A 14,227-nucleotide genomic window follows, 5' to 3' on the forward strand; every position below is an offset into this window, starting at 1 on the left:
AGATTCCTTTCACATCCACGCTCTCAACATATAACTCTGGGGTTACAGACCCTGGAAGATAATTAAGTTACTCTCCTTTATATGCCTATGTTGTTTCCAGTTCACTTGTAATCACTCTCTGAGAAGAGAAATAGACACTAAATATTTAAAGGTAATGGAAATTTAGCCAGAACATCTACTTATATGAACACTGCATGGGAAAGTTTTTCTCTAGTTGCTCTGTGGTACCAGTGTCTGTGACTGTACATCCCACTGAGAAATATAGAGTCCCAAAGGGTAAAATTAAGGGTAGAGAACATCTGACCTCAATCACGGGCGTCAGGATAAGAAATGCATAACACATGGTCAGTGATCCCAAGGTTACTGCAGACAGAGGATGGCAGCTGTTCAGTTGGACATCTGGATCTCAGTGGCTCCAGAACTGGATTGTTCTCACATGAGATCTGTCTATGAGAAGCTCAGCCCATCTTTGGTAACGGTTCTGAGAATTTGAATCTAAGCTTTATGTAGTGCCCAACAAATGGTAAATTTTCACATATTCACAAGATCCTTGTTTGTGGAAAGTAAACGTTGCCCAAAAGCAAAATATGAAAACAAGGATCATTTTGATGGTGTATGGCTGTGTCCAAACTGATACTTCACCTTTAGTGTTTACACTCAAAAGAGATCAAGGATAATGTAAGGGTCTTGGCTGTCTTCCTATATTATTCAATGTGATCTAAATACATACAATTTTTCACCTGCTTTCTTAAAAAAGTTCAATTTCATTCCCTTTTCTGAGAAGGGAAACAAATAGCAAAATGTTGATGGGAAATGAAAGTTTAGCATATGCAAGTCTGGATGAGTATGTAAGTTTAGTTGTATCAATTTCAAATGGTGTATTATGTAACTATTATAATTGGTAACTAGGAATTATGAAATATTTGTATATTTAAACATATACACCCAGCTAATCAAATTTATCAGTGAACCAAATAAAGGAATTATATTTAAATTCTTAAAAATTACAAGGTTAAGATTGGCAATACATACAGAAGACTTTTCTGACCAATGAAACAAGATATAATAGGTTCACATTGCATGAATGAATTTAAAAAAATAGATACACATTTGAATTGATGGAAATAATTTCTTGGGTGGAAGGCCACCAATGCAGAGTAACTTATGAATGTTAAATATGTTGTAGGCACAGTCCCTGTTCAACAGTGGAAAGTTTTTCTAAACAGATCACAAAAGGTATAATAAACTGCATTTGTATATTTATGTAAGCTTCTTTTTTTTTAATTATCTATATGATTAGTTGGTAAAAAGTCTAAACCATAAAAGAATTGAAGATATTTTATTATCATTTTCATTGTTTTTTAAAAAGAAAGAGTGTATGTGCACAAGCAGGGGAGGGGCAGAGGGAGGAGAGAGAGAATCTCAAGCAGTATCCACTCCCAGAGTAGAGCCTGACATGGGGCTTGATCCCATGACTGTGAGATCATGACCTGAGCAGAAATCAAGAGCTGGACACTCAACTGACTGAGCCACCCAAGTGCCCCTAATTGATATTTTAAACACAGTTTAAAGGGTTATGCTGTTTGCTTAATTTACTTGATATTGCTATTTATTGTAAGAATTGTACATTTCAGTTGCTGCAATTAGCTGGAGTGGGGGCTTTGCAAAGACTCTGATATGGGGCCTATCCACTGTAGTTGCTCAATAAATAATCACTCTTTCAGAAAAACTTTCCTTAATGTAAGACATACTGTAATATTTAAATCAATTGCTCAGAAATTGAGTTCTTGAGAAGATTTAGTTAACATACTTTACAATTGGGAGAATTCTGTGTAGATTTCAATTTAGTCCATTCCTAAGCAAATGAGAAGGGGAAGCAACTCAATTTCAAACAAATATTTCAAATTATCAGTCATACATAATAGGGGGAGAGGTACAACATGTAAGATAAAAGGCCAAGACAAATTACATATGGCCATTGTTAGTCTTCCAAGGACTGAGAGATGGAATGATACATTAAATCCCACATCTCAGTCGTAGACAGTGAGGCAAAGATGGATGAGACTTAGCAGTGGTCATTACACCAAAATCTTTTTAAAGATGACAATGTCAGAGTCTGGAAATGTTACTCTGAAACACAGTGTGGATGGCTGTGAGATGCTGGTATAGACAAAACAAAACTGCATGTGAAATGGTAACATAGAACCAATGTCCCAAATCCAGTTGCTTCCAAGTAACCTGGGAGGATGGAAAGAAAGGGAGGGAGGATGGGAGGATGGGAGGATCAGAACTCAGCCCTAAAGAAGTTCACACCCTTTTCATAATCTAATACTAGTTCTACTCTTGAAACCAGTGAGAGGAATACACCTATTCCCGACCTGAGAATTTGTAGTTAACCAGCTCTCAGGTGCTGTTGCCACTGCTGGCTTGAGAACCACATTTTGAGAACCAGGGGTTGAAGGAATACTGGACAAAAGGGTACGTATCTTACAGAAAACTATGATTTGTTCTCAATGGAATCTAATCAGTAGGTTTACATGCAGTTAAAATTAAAAAAATGAGCAATGACCACCACTGTTAATTTGCAACAGTCAAACTAACCTCACAAAAGCCTTCTCCAATGGAAAAAATGGGAAAGTCTTTCCACGGTACACATTGGCTTTATTGGCTGTGGTCTTAGTCAAAGCACAGAATGAACCTTGGCCAGCAGCATGAGGTCTCTCAAGCTTGCAGCTGTTGGGAGGAGACTGCTCTGCCAGTGACTCTGGGCAGGAAGTGCCTCGTTAGAACTGATGCATCTATTTTATTCTGCTCAGAAGAAAAAAAAAAGCCAAACTCACTAGGTCTCTCCAAACATCTTTTAAACTGCCCAACCTCCCCAAAGCCACCATATTAGATGGCTTTACTGCCATGGCTGCCTGATTTCTGGTAACTGACAGCTGAGGTTCAGTATGATGGGAAGTTTTCAGAATGCTAAGCCATAAATCAAGCCTGTATCTTCACTCACGGTGGGCTTAACGACAGCATAAATAAAATGAAAATCCCAAATGACAGACAAGCACAGGGCACTCTGACTGAAAAATATCTGAAAGGAGGACACTTTCCATCCAGATCCAAACTGCCAGAAAGCAGTCCACAAAGAACATTAAAGATTAGTGCAACGTGCCTCAGAAAGGGGACTTAATAGGGCACAAGTTCACAGCACTTCTCCACTTTGCACAATGCCGCTTTCCAGGACCCTGCATCAGATAAAGGATGCAGTGCTACCGCAGTTCTTTCTCTCAAGTAAACAGTTTAAAATGTGTGTTGTTGAAGGCAACCCAGCTTCCTCTGTGTTCATATCATTTTACAGAACTCCTGCCATCCTTCATTCCCTTATCCAGCTAAGTGCTCAGCAATAATGGACAAACAAAATCTAAACTAGCATTACCACTACCCTAGGGATAACACTGAATACGAGTTATGCAGTATGATCTGATAATAGCTGGCTTCAAGTGCTGGCAAAAAAAAAAAAAAAAAAAAAAAAAAACACAACCAAAAACCAAAAAAACCAAACCAAAACAAAACACCAAACCCTTATAAAGGGGATATATTAGAAACTTAGATTTTAAATTCTATGTGCAATGTGACACATTTTGGGAATTGCTCTTTTGGCTTTCAGGTAAAAATTAGGTGACATAAATAGGTTCTTCTGATATATGAAGTACATATAAATACTGCTCTGAAAAAAAGCTGTGCACAATCACAAAAGGATGAAGAGGAACCATCTTGTTTTACCAAAAGAAGCATTTTTACCCCTGGTTAACAGACCAGCCTACTTCATTAGGAAAAAAATGATCAGTTAATTACTAATCTCACTAACTCTTTATGGTTGCCATTATTCTGATGTCTTGAAATGCAGGCACAGGACCAGCATTACTCCAGTCCACAGGCTGGCCCAAGTAAAGGACATAAAGGTGCTTTCAAAGATTCTTGAGGAAATGACTATGGATTCCAGAGAAAGAAATCAGAGAGAGAGAGAGAGAGAGAGAGAGAGAGAGAGAGAGACAGACAGACAGCCAGACAGCCAGACAGACAATTGGAGGAAATATTTCCAATTGAAATAGAGTATTTCAAGAACAAAGGGAGATGCACTGTCTCAAAGTAAAGATTTTCATCTTGTTGGCCAAGTGTTTTAAAAGCCATTTGAGCTCTTGGTGGCTTCAAATGATTAAAAAATACAACTGACTCTAAAATGGAAAATTTGTAAGAAAATAAAAACAAACAAAAGGAAACCGTAATTTGATGGAAAACCTGATACTATAAAATTTAGACTTGTCCTTTTTCTTTTTTTTTAAGTAGGCTTCACACCCAGCACAAAGCCCAGCATGGGACTTGAACTCACCACCCTGAGATCAAGACCTGAGCTGAGATCAACAGTCAGATACTTAACTGACTGAGCCACCCAGATGCCCCAGGACTTGTTAATTAAAACAAAAAAAACCCAAAAAACAACAAAAAAAAAAACAACAAAAAAAAAACCATTTTAAGAAAATATTAAATCACTGTCAATTAGTGACTAATGAGCATATAATATTATCCTCCTTTCCCTCAGAATAAGATATTTTCTTACTTTTAAATTATTACATCTGAACTGTTGGTAGTTTAATATCCACTAATTTTGTTTAAAAAAATATTGCTTCAAACCAGTATTCTGATCTTTTATACTGCTGACACAAAGCTCCAATATTTAAGGATAAATTGTTAACTTTTTAAAATTTAAATAATGCCAGTCAAAATGCTTTACTAAAGAATGAAAAATGAGGTTGTCAAATCATGGGGATCTATGGAAAGATGACAGAAGATAGTCTGGGCATGAACGTCCAGCATCTGCCAGTTTGAGGAAGAGCATTCATTCTGGAATGGCAATTGAGTGACTTCAATGCCTTAAAACATAGCAAGTTATCATTAGAATTGCAGGTGATTAATGTATGGCTCTTATTTTAGTATAGAATTCTTTTCATGTTCTCATCTATATGCTCAATGGCATAAGACTCTACATTTTGACAGGTGGAGGTCATCAGACTACATATTGTTTTGACTATCCTCCTGAAAGGCAACTAACATGCTGTTATGTTCAGAAATCCAGTATCCTCCTGCAGAGAACAAGGCAACAAGTTCTCATCCACAATTGTCACATGGCTTTGTACCATGTCAGAGTCAAGCTGTGTTACAGAAGATACCCAGCCACAGAAGTTTTCCTAGGCTTTCAACTCTGAGTAGTCAGCCACTTGCCATTTAAATCCTTTTGCAGTTGGTGGCCCTGGAAGACATGCAGGTGCTCCAAACCCCTGACAGTCTGCCCGTTGTAGTAGGTTGTAGTAATTAGACTTCAAAGATCAACAGTTGAGGCTGACCTGGTGGAACACGAGGAATGACCTGAGTTGGGTTTGGATTTAGGTAGGATGTGGGCCATAGGTGTGGATAAAGCAGGAGAAGCTAAACTGGGGGCAGATGAGGTTAGAACTGGAAGGTTGGTTTGGTTTCACCAGAGCAGAAAAAATTGGTTTACTTTGTTACTAATCAAAAGCAAGGGAGACTTCTCTGAAATTTGTTTGGGGGCTTGGAATCTAAAAGTTCTGTTTCTAGATGTAAGCATTTCTCCTAGCCTTAAATTAGATGTGTCGTGTTTTGTACGGAAATGAAACTAAATGGAATCTTTCATGGTTTAAATTTCTTTCCTCAAATAGGGATAAGCTGATGTTTTTATTGCTAAACATTTGAGAACTTAAAAGTTGAAAGATGTAACTATTTTTATATCATACTTTGGTGCATGAAATGCCTTTATATACAAACTTTCCCAAATTTTCTTTCCAGCTTAAGGTTCATGGTAGTTTTGATCCAAGAAAACCAGATGCCTTCGTGAGGACAGCTTCCTCATTTGAAGGCCATGAACATCACAAATTTCTTTCTTTTTAAAAAAAAATAAATTAAGAGGAAATACCGGGATAGTTTGTTTCAGGAGGGGGTGTAAGAATCTTGGAAAAGGAATAATTTACTCAATGATCATTCCTATTCTTGGCTATTAAATGATGTATATTTGGGTTTATAGTACAAAACCTGAGTAAAACAATTTGAGATTCCTAACCCTTTCCTAAAAAGGGTCTGGCTAAGTAAATATACCCATCTAATTATGTGTAAGAATTTGGCTCCATTTAAAACAATATTTGCTATTTTAATACACATTAAAGAAAATGTAACAATTACTATGAGTGTAAATACACCTTACATATACCACTGACCAGAGCCTCAAAAACCATAGCTGAAAAGATGAAAATGAAAAAAAAAAAAAAAAATAGGCTTGTTTTCTTAGCTAAGTAGGTAGGCACTTCTAATCTATGTAACCTTTAAATTCAAATGCCTTATGTGTACTTTTTTGTTAAGTTATAGAATTTATATCTTTTATTAGTAAAGATATGTAAACTGTAACAATAAGAAGAAAAGCCGGTGATTCTGGGAAACTGGATGCATAAGATGTTATGTAACCAACCAGTTTCCAACCTTTAAATCAGACACTAGTCAAGGAAATAATAATAACCTTAGCCAATGGGAAAAACATCCAGCCAGATTTCTCCCAGCTGTGTTTCTCCCTTCTGTGGCCTTCAGTAACTTCAATGGAAGTTTAGTGTGTTTAGGGAGAAAGATGGCCAGAAGAATCAAAATTATTAAACCAAAAAGGTCAATCTTCAAATTAAGTCTTGGACCAGGCTCACTGCAAGAATAAGGTTGATCCCTTCCAATGTCCCAGTACTATAAGCAATATGGCTGACCAACCACAACTCAAATGGGGCTGATATCACAGGTTATTCTGCCAAAGGGGTGAGTGAAGGAAAAACAGTTGCTGGCTTTGAAATGTACAAATCAAGCTATTAGTGTTTCCTTAGCATTCCTTTTGATTTCCAACTTGAGCTTACAGTGACTGACTGCAAGAGATAGGAAAAAATCCTCTGAGAAGACAGGTCCTTGGATTCAATTCCATATAAACAGAGGGCCAAGGAATTTTGACAAAATTTTTGCTCACAAAAAGTTGACTTTGCCTTTGAAGTTCTTGTGTGTTCCATATTTAAAGTCAGACACCTTCATTCATCCAACAGTAGCACAAGGCCTTCAATAATATGATATAATGGCTTTATTTTTTTCAGATTAAAAAAGGTCTTTCATAAGGTCCCTCTCCATTCTGTTATAAAATCATCAGCTAATATGTTTTCAAGGATTTTCCAGGTAAATAACCTGTGTTACCTTCAACTTTCAGGTCTAACTGGCCTGGTGTAATTTTTTTAATGGCCACAGAGGTACTAAGAGTGGTTTAAATCAATTCCTACTAAAAAAGAATGGAGTGCATGGCATTCCTACTAACACATTAAGGGAAAAGCTATTTAACTCACTTTTATCCATAGGATTTAAATAAAATGTGTTAATATTGTTCCTTATTTTCTTCCCAGTTAGTCACTTAGATCCAAGGAGATAAAATATTATAGTATTGGTCAACACATCAATGAAAATATTGACATAATTTCTCAATACCCCCAGTATTACTATAGTGTAATATAGGTTCTGAGAAACACCAGGATTGTGAGCTGCTCCTTCAAAAAGGGCTACTCCCACTAAACCCCACAGTGCTCATTAGCACATTAACGGCTTGAAGTCCTGAGGTTAGACAAAACAAAACCAAACCTGTTTAATGTTGTCTAATGCAGAATTTCTCAAGCTAGCCTGAACACATCACTCCTTTTTCATGCAATTCCTAATGCCAAATAAACTTTGGGTCATGCATAGCTGTTTATGTCTCTTTTTTCCCTCTTAGCGCAATGACTGCCCCATAGTAGGAACTCAATAAAAGATTTTTGTCATGAATAAATGGTAAAACTCATGGTTGTACTCTCAGAGCTTATGGAGATTGTATTATGTAATCTTTTGAGACAAAGATCTCTGTTCTCTGTAGTAGCCTTTCCAATCAAGTTCATAAACAAAGAGTGTCATTTGCTCTGGACATTCAAATATAGTAAGTTAGTAAGACATGGTGGTGGAAATAGAAGCATCTTCACAAATATGAGAATAAGCAAGTACACTTTAAAGAGCACAAATGTAATTACGAAGGCATTGCTTTATTGCCCTTGTCCCTACGAAGAATTTTCCATCATGACCCAGTGGGATTTAGCTCCTGGATGTTTTACCTTTCATTAGCATCATTGGAAATCTTTCTCCACTGGTAGATTAGCATGTAAAGAGCGTAAGTTCTTAAAAACACTTTGATGTCAAAGAAGGCTGAGATGCTGAAGTAGATAGTACCGAATCATGAGAGAACTCTTGCGGAGTAAATCTCATGACACAGGACTCTGGGAACTTTGAGTCTGGTGAGAGTAAAGCCAATGATGGTCCAGAATATGACAAAGTGATTGCAGTGAGACATTTGGCCACAAAAAGATAAATAAATAAGTTGTGCTATGAATTCTTTACAGTGTTCTACAATTCAGGTATCACTTGTAAATTCTTTATTGCTATTAAAAATGGATGATTGGGAATAAAATTTTAAGATACTGCATGTACTAACAGACTGCTGGGATGATGAATGTAACAATCCTGAGCGTTTATAAAGCAGACCGTCTGGTATTATATATGCATATCTCCATGACATGTTATAACACATGATAATTTATTAGGGAGCAAGCATTTTTAAAAATCGATTGTATATAAACACTCCCTGAGTCGAAAGTGCTGACAACTTCTGCCTCGAGGGGAACTCATTTCCCTCCTGTTTGGCCAGTAATTATTAAAACATCCCAATTATATATCCAAATTTTGGTTCAAAAACTGGCTGACCATGCCTGAAAAAGGAAAATGCAAAGTGAAAAATATCTGTTTCTCGGCTGGTATAAGTTGCCAATAAGTTAGTTGTATGCCATTCATGAGCTGATATTACTTGGATTAGTTTAACTTCTATAATTTCCAAAGACCAAGTATGGTGTTATTTTAGTCAGTGTTTGGCAATGCTAAAGAGCAGAAGCTGTAGATACGTCTGCTTGATAATCCAGGCCAGACTGCAACAAGGACAGATATGCTATTATTTGTGAAACACTCATGTAGAGCAACAAATTACATTTTGCTTTTTTTGCTTTCATATTCCTCCTTTTTAGACTGTGGACTTGTCCCATCCATTGGTAAACTGCTGGCATCTTCCTTGATTGAAGGTGAATCTGGAGTAACTGTTCTTTTGGTAAATGCTGGAAAGGCAAGAGAAAAGACAAAAATAAACTAAATGAATAAAATCCTTGGGCTGACAAAATTGTAAGTAATCATTGTATCTGATCTAGTTTTTTGTAAACTTTACAAGGACTAACAGACCTTCAGTGTAGGAATAAACGTAATAAGTTCACTGTATTTTGGAAAACATTTATTCATATGATTTAATTTGGGAGGGATCTGAAGAGTATCTGAGAGTGGAAGATGTATGTTTGGTCAATATATAACAATACAAAGCACACACGGAATTTTGGAGGGAGAAATGTTCAGGGCCTTCTTTTTACAGAATCTTCTTTGTTACACAAACTGAGACTAGATCTGGAATCTAGGTATACTGTTTTCCTACTACCTACTTACCTCCCTTCTGAGCTCCAGATAGGCATGTCTAACTACGTAAGGGAAATCTGCCTGCCTGATTTCCAATCTCTGATACCTGCCCATTCCTTCTTTTCTCCTTCTTAGGAACTGATATACTCCTCCCCTCCAACCCTGGTTTCTCAAACCTTAGTTCCCTCCTTCCTTTGTCCTGTCTGCTCTCCCCATCCAACTTAAGAGTAAATACTGAACATTCTCCCTCCCAAATTCACCCTAGTTCTCAGGCTTCACACCACATCTCCATTACTATCGCCTCAGCCCAAGCCACCATTTTCTCTCTTCCCATTTTCACTGTATCCCCTTCCCCACACCACCACAACCAGAATTATCTTTCCAAAAGGTCAATCAGATTATGTCACTCTCCCACATAACCCATCACCTCCATCCTCCAACAGCCTCCCAGGAAACTGAGAATGAAATCCAAACATGGGACTGTGGCAAAAAGGCTCCCGTGGAACTTTACCTTTCCTTTCTCTCTCCCCCAGACCCCCTCACTCAATGCTCCAACTCTCTAGAAGACCATACCCCTTTTCTTCTCTGTGGCCTTCATATTTATTGCTCCCTCTCTCAGGAAAACTCTTCCCACCCAATTTCAGCTCAGCTGGTTCTTGCCACTCAGGCTCCAGCTCAGCTGTAACCTCCTCGGAAAGGACTCTCCTAATCACTGATCTAAAGCAGTCCTGTTTTTCAGGCGCTTTCCTCTCATTTTACCTTCACAGCACCAATCACCATTTTAAATTGTTTACTTGCCACCACTGTTTCTTCTATGAGAGAGGTGACAATTTCTGTCTTGTTCACTACTGTATACCCCCCAAGCCAAACAGAGAGCCTCTTACATAACCTCTTAGTAAATATTGTTTGAAGAAGTGAATATACTTATGGGATCTTTAAGAGACAGTCAACTGGCAATTTTCTGGCTGCTTTCTAGACAGCATCTACAGAGTACCCTGTACATCATTATAATCAGAACTCAGTTATTTAAAAATATCTGACACCTGACTAGTTAGTGAAAAGATTGTCTCACATACAAAAATCACCATCACATAAAATGAACCTATAAAATGGAGAGACAAAAAACTTGTGCTTCCATGAAATAAATCTTTTAATGGACAAGAAACTTTTTTTTACCTTTATCAGTACCCCCACATTTAAAAAAAATGTTTACTTGTTTATTTTGAGAGAGAGAGAGCATTCAAGCAGGGGAGGGGTAGAGAGAGTGGGAGAGGGAGAATGCCAGGCAGGCTCCACACTCTCAGCACAGAGCTCGACGTGATGTGGGACTCCATCTCACAAACTGTGAGATCAACCCGAGCTAAAGTCGGTAGCTTAACAGACTGAGCCACCCAGGCACCCAGTAACCCCACATTGTTAATACCACAGATCTTTGGTATTTTATTCTGCAAGGCTGAGGACAGATTACATACGAGGCAGTTCACAGCCAGTGGATCCTGAAGTACAACACAGAAGTGAAAAGAGTGTGCTTTTCTTGCTGTAGATAAATTGTTTTTCATTGGAGGGACTTAAACTCCCACTAAAGGCATCTCAAAACGCAAACTGAGAATAATAACTTTTCTTTTCATAGCAATGTAAACTGAAGTAAGAAAGCGAGAGATAGTTCCTTTTAGCAACTTTCATTGATTTGCTTTTTTAAGAATATCAAGTTAAATTAATATGTAAGATTCACAACAAAATCCTGTAACATTCCCCCCCCTCCCCCATGAAAAATCATAGTCCTTTCTTTGGGGTTTGTTTATTTTAATAAACATTATTTATAACAGTTTTAGAATTCCAGAAAATTTGAAATCTGCATTTATTTTTAAAATTTAGTACCAACTCCACACACATTAGGCATTTTAATCCCAAAGGACTCGAGATTTCGAGAAATCATCAGATTACTATAGTCCTCCCTCAAATCCAGTCTAGTCCTGGCCCCAAGAGTAAGGGCCCTGTCTTGAGAGCTGTGTTCCTTTAGCCTAAAAGGAGCTATACATGGAGACTAGTGGTCAGTCACTACTTATAAAAAGTAAAAATGACAGTTTCAAAAGCTGGCATTATTAAGTCTCTCCTTCTAAGCCCCCACTGTCCTAGAGGCTGAAGGTAATGGAATCCAAGCCTTCTAAAAGAGTGTCCTGAACCACGGCCATCACTTGTAGCCAGCCAGGATAAATTTGGTAGTAATCATGGCTCTAAATAATGGATTTCTGTGTTCCTATTTCCAATGGTAATATAAACTTACAATTTATACATTTCTTCCCTTCTTACTGGCAGAAGGAATCTACCTTTTCTTGAATTGACCTGAACTACACAAAGCTGACATAAATTACTACTTAAAACAAACTTTCATTAATGCTGGATCGTTTCAGAGACCACAAATTATGCAGTATTTTCCCATTTCCTTTGTTTTTTCCATGGTCAGTGATTCTATGCTTTAGTTTGGTCACAGTTTGACAGGGCACCTAAGTCAGCAGAACGAATGCCTTAGCATCTACGGCATAGACAAAAGGGCCTCATCCAGTACAAATCCCAACTTGAGTAAGAAGGAGCCTGTTCTGTGGGCTCATAAACTCATGTCTGCCTCAGCACCTACAGTTATTTACTCCTTACATCTCTATACAGGTCTAAACTGCTCTAAACTCCAACCCCCAGCTTTCATGTTCCATTTAGAAGTTAACAAGAAAATCGAATACTTGCTAGTCAGACATAAAAGCTGGGGTGTTCTCAGTAGCATTTTATTTTTACAAGATGCCTTTTTAGCCAAAGTGTACATACACCTATCAAACAGCACCAAAGGGCCACACAGGAAGACAGCAGCCTCTTACCTCCTCCCTCCCAGTCCCACAATCCTGCACCCCAGAGTCAACCACAATCAACTCTTTTAGCTTTATTTTCTGTATTTACTTCAATTTTTGTAAGAAAAAGCAGCTTATATTGCTATTTTCTGATTTATCATTTTTAGACTTATTCACACCCATCCACTTCCCTTCACCCCATCCTCCTTATATAGTTACATTTGAACTTCTAGTTGTGTCAGTAGTATTTATAATATCATGACTACGTAAACATGGCTCACACAAACCTAATAAGTATACTATGACAATGTTTCTTTTCTTGCCCATTTTTTCCCCCTGGAGTTATTATTTGACCTATGTTTTTATTTATTTATTTTTTTATTTGCTCTTTCTCTGAGACTATCATTAATTATTTCTAATTGCTCAATGAGATCTGCCATATGTCTTTCAGTAGTTTTTCTTCTAAGTGCTCAACTGAATCAAATAACCTAACAGTTTGTTTATTTCCTAAAGATTTTCCTGATGGAATCTTTCCTTTCTTCTATCAATCTGAGAGAACTGAACATGAGTGTCCAGATTAAAAGGGCCCACCCATCAAATAGCTAGAAAGGCAAATAAAGTAAGACCTGCAGGGAGGCAAATCATCACAAAACTCACTGGGGTTAAACAAGAGATCCTAAAAGGTCCCAGGGCTGGGGGTTGGGTGGTAGTGATGGTGGAGAAGATCGCTTCTGAGGAGTGGGGTCAAAAGAAAAAGACAATGTTTTTCAACAGCAATTTAGATTTTGGAAGAGAATACTACAATGACTTCAGAAGGAAAGTCATTTTCAACCCAGAATTTTATAGCTAGCCAAAGTCTCTTCAAGGGCGAATAGAAGAAATCTATTTTCTGAAGTACAAAGAATGAAAGCAGTTACCTCCCTTTTCTTTCTTTGATGTGCTAACCACAAAAGAAAGAACTGAGACAAACAGAGGATGCATGTGTTCTGAGAAACTTGGGCATCAGCACAAGAAGAGGGTGAAGAAAAATCTCAGGATGACAGTTGGGTGGGCCCTTCTAACCTTCCTACTCCAGGCTGTTGTTTTCTCCTCTCAAGACCCTCACTAACCAGGTACTATTCTTCTGGAATGGATTTTCTAAATATCTTTTCTTTCCTACAGTCCCATTCTTTTTCTTCTATTTTCTTTGTGGTTTCAACTTTGTTTTCCACCTTTCTGGTTTTTCATATTTTAAATTTCTTTTTGAGTGGGGGGAGAGGGGCAGAGGGAGACAGAGAGAATCTCAAGCAGGCTCCATGCTCAGTGCAAAGCCCAACGTGGGGCTCGATCCCACAACTCTGGCATTATGACCTAGCTGAAATCAAGAGTTAGATTCTCAACTGAGCCACCCAGGTGTCCCCATATTTTAAATTTCTGAGACCTCTTATATTGTGTTCCTTTTTCATAGCATCTTGTTCTTCTTTTTAATGGATGTAATATTTTCTATCTCTGAGGACATTAATGCTATTTTAAAAGACACATTCTGTTCTCTGTGTGATCAATTTATTATAGGCTCATTTTTCTCTTTGTTGGTCTTGAGATCTCTCCTCTTCAATTTTGGAGGTTTAAAAGGAGGTTAAAGAAAAATTATAGGACAATTTCTATAACTAAGCTGAAATTGTGCTATAAAAATGGAGAAGCATTCAGGGTGATCTAAAATACCACATTGTGAAAAACACAGAAATTTCAAAGTTCATCAGAAAAGTAAATAAGAAGAACTATGATTTCTAGAAATAAGTTCAATT

The 14,227-nt window shown here is 37.5% G+C and overlaps 1 protein-coding gene across 5 annotated transcripts in view; it reads right to left on the bottom strand.

The window, feature by feature from the left end:
* Positions 1-6,504: 6,504 nt before the first annotated feature.
* The window catches only part of CEP128 (centrosomal protein 128), a 383,862-nt gene continuing 376,139 nt past the window's right edge, over positions 6,505-14,227 (bottom strand). For 4 of the 5 annotated variants that reach the window (XM_042943963.1, XM_042943964.1, XM_042943961.1 and 1 more), the window contains one exon: positions 6,511-9,260. In XM_042943963.1, coding sequence (XP_042799897.1) covers positions 9,133-9,260 — 128 coding nt within the window. In that variant the 3' untranslated portion in view covers positions 6,511-9,132. Of the gene's footprint in view, positions 9,261-14,227 lie in introns of all 5 variants that reach the window. The other variant, XM_042943976.1, reaches the window with a different exon arrangement.

Source organism: Panthera leo, chromosome B3 (assembly GCF_018350215.1).
Source record: "Panthera leo isolate Ple1 chromosome B3, P.leo_Ple1_pat1.1, whole genome shotgun sequence".
NCBI lineage: Eukaryota > Metazoa > Chordata > Mammalia > Carnivora > Felidae > Panthera > Panthera leo.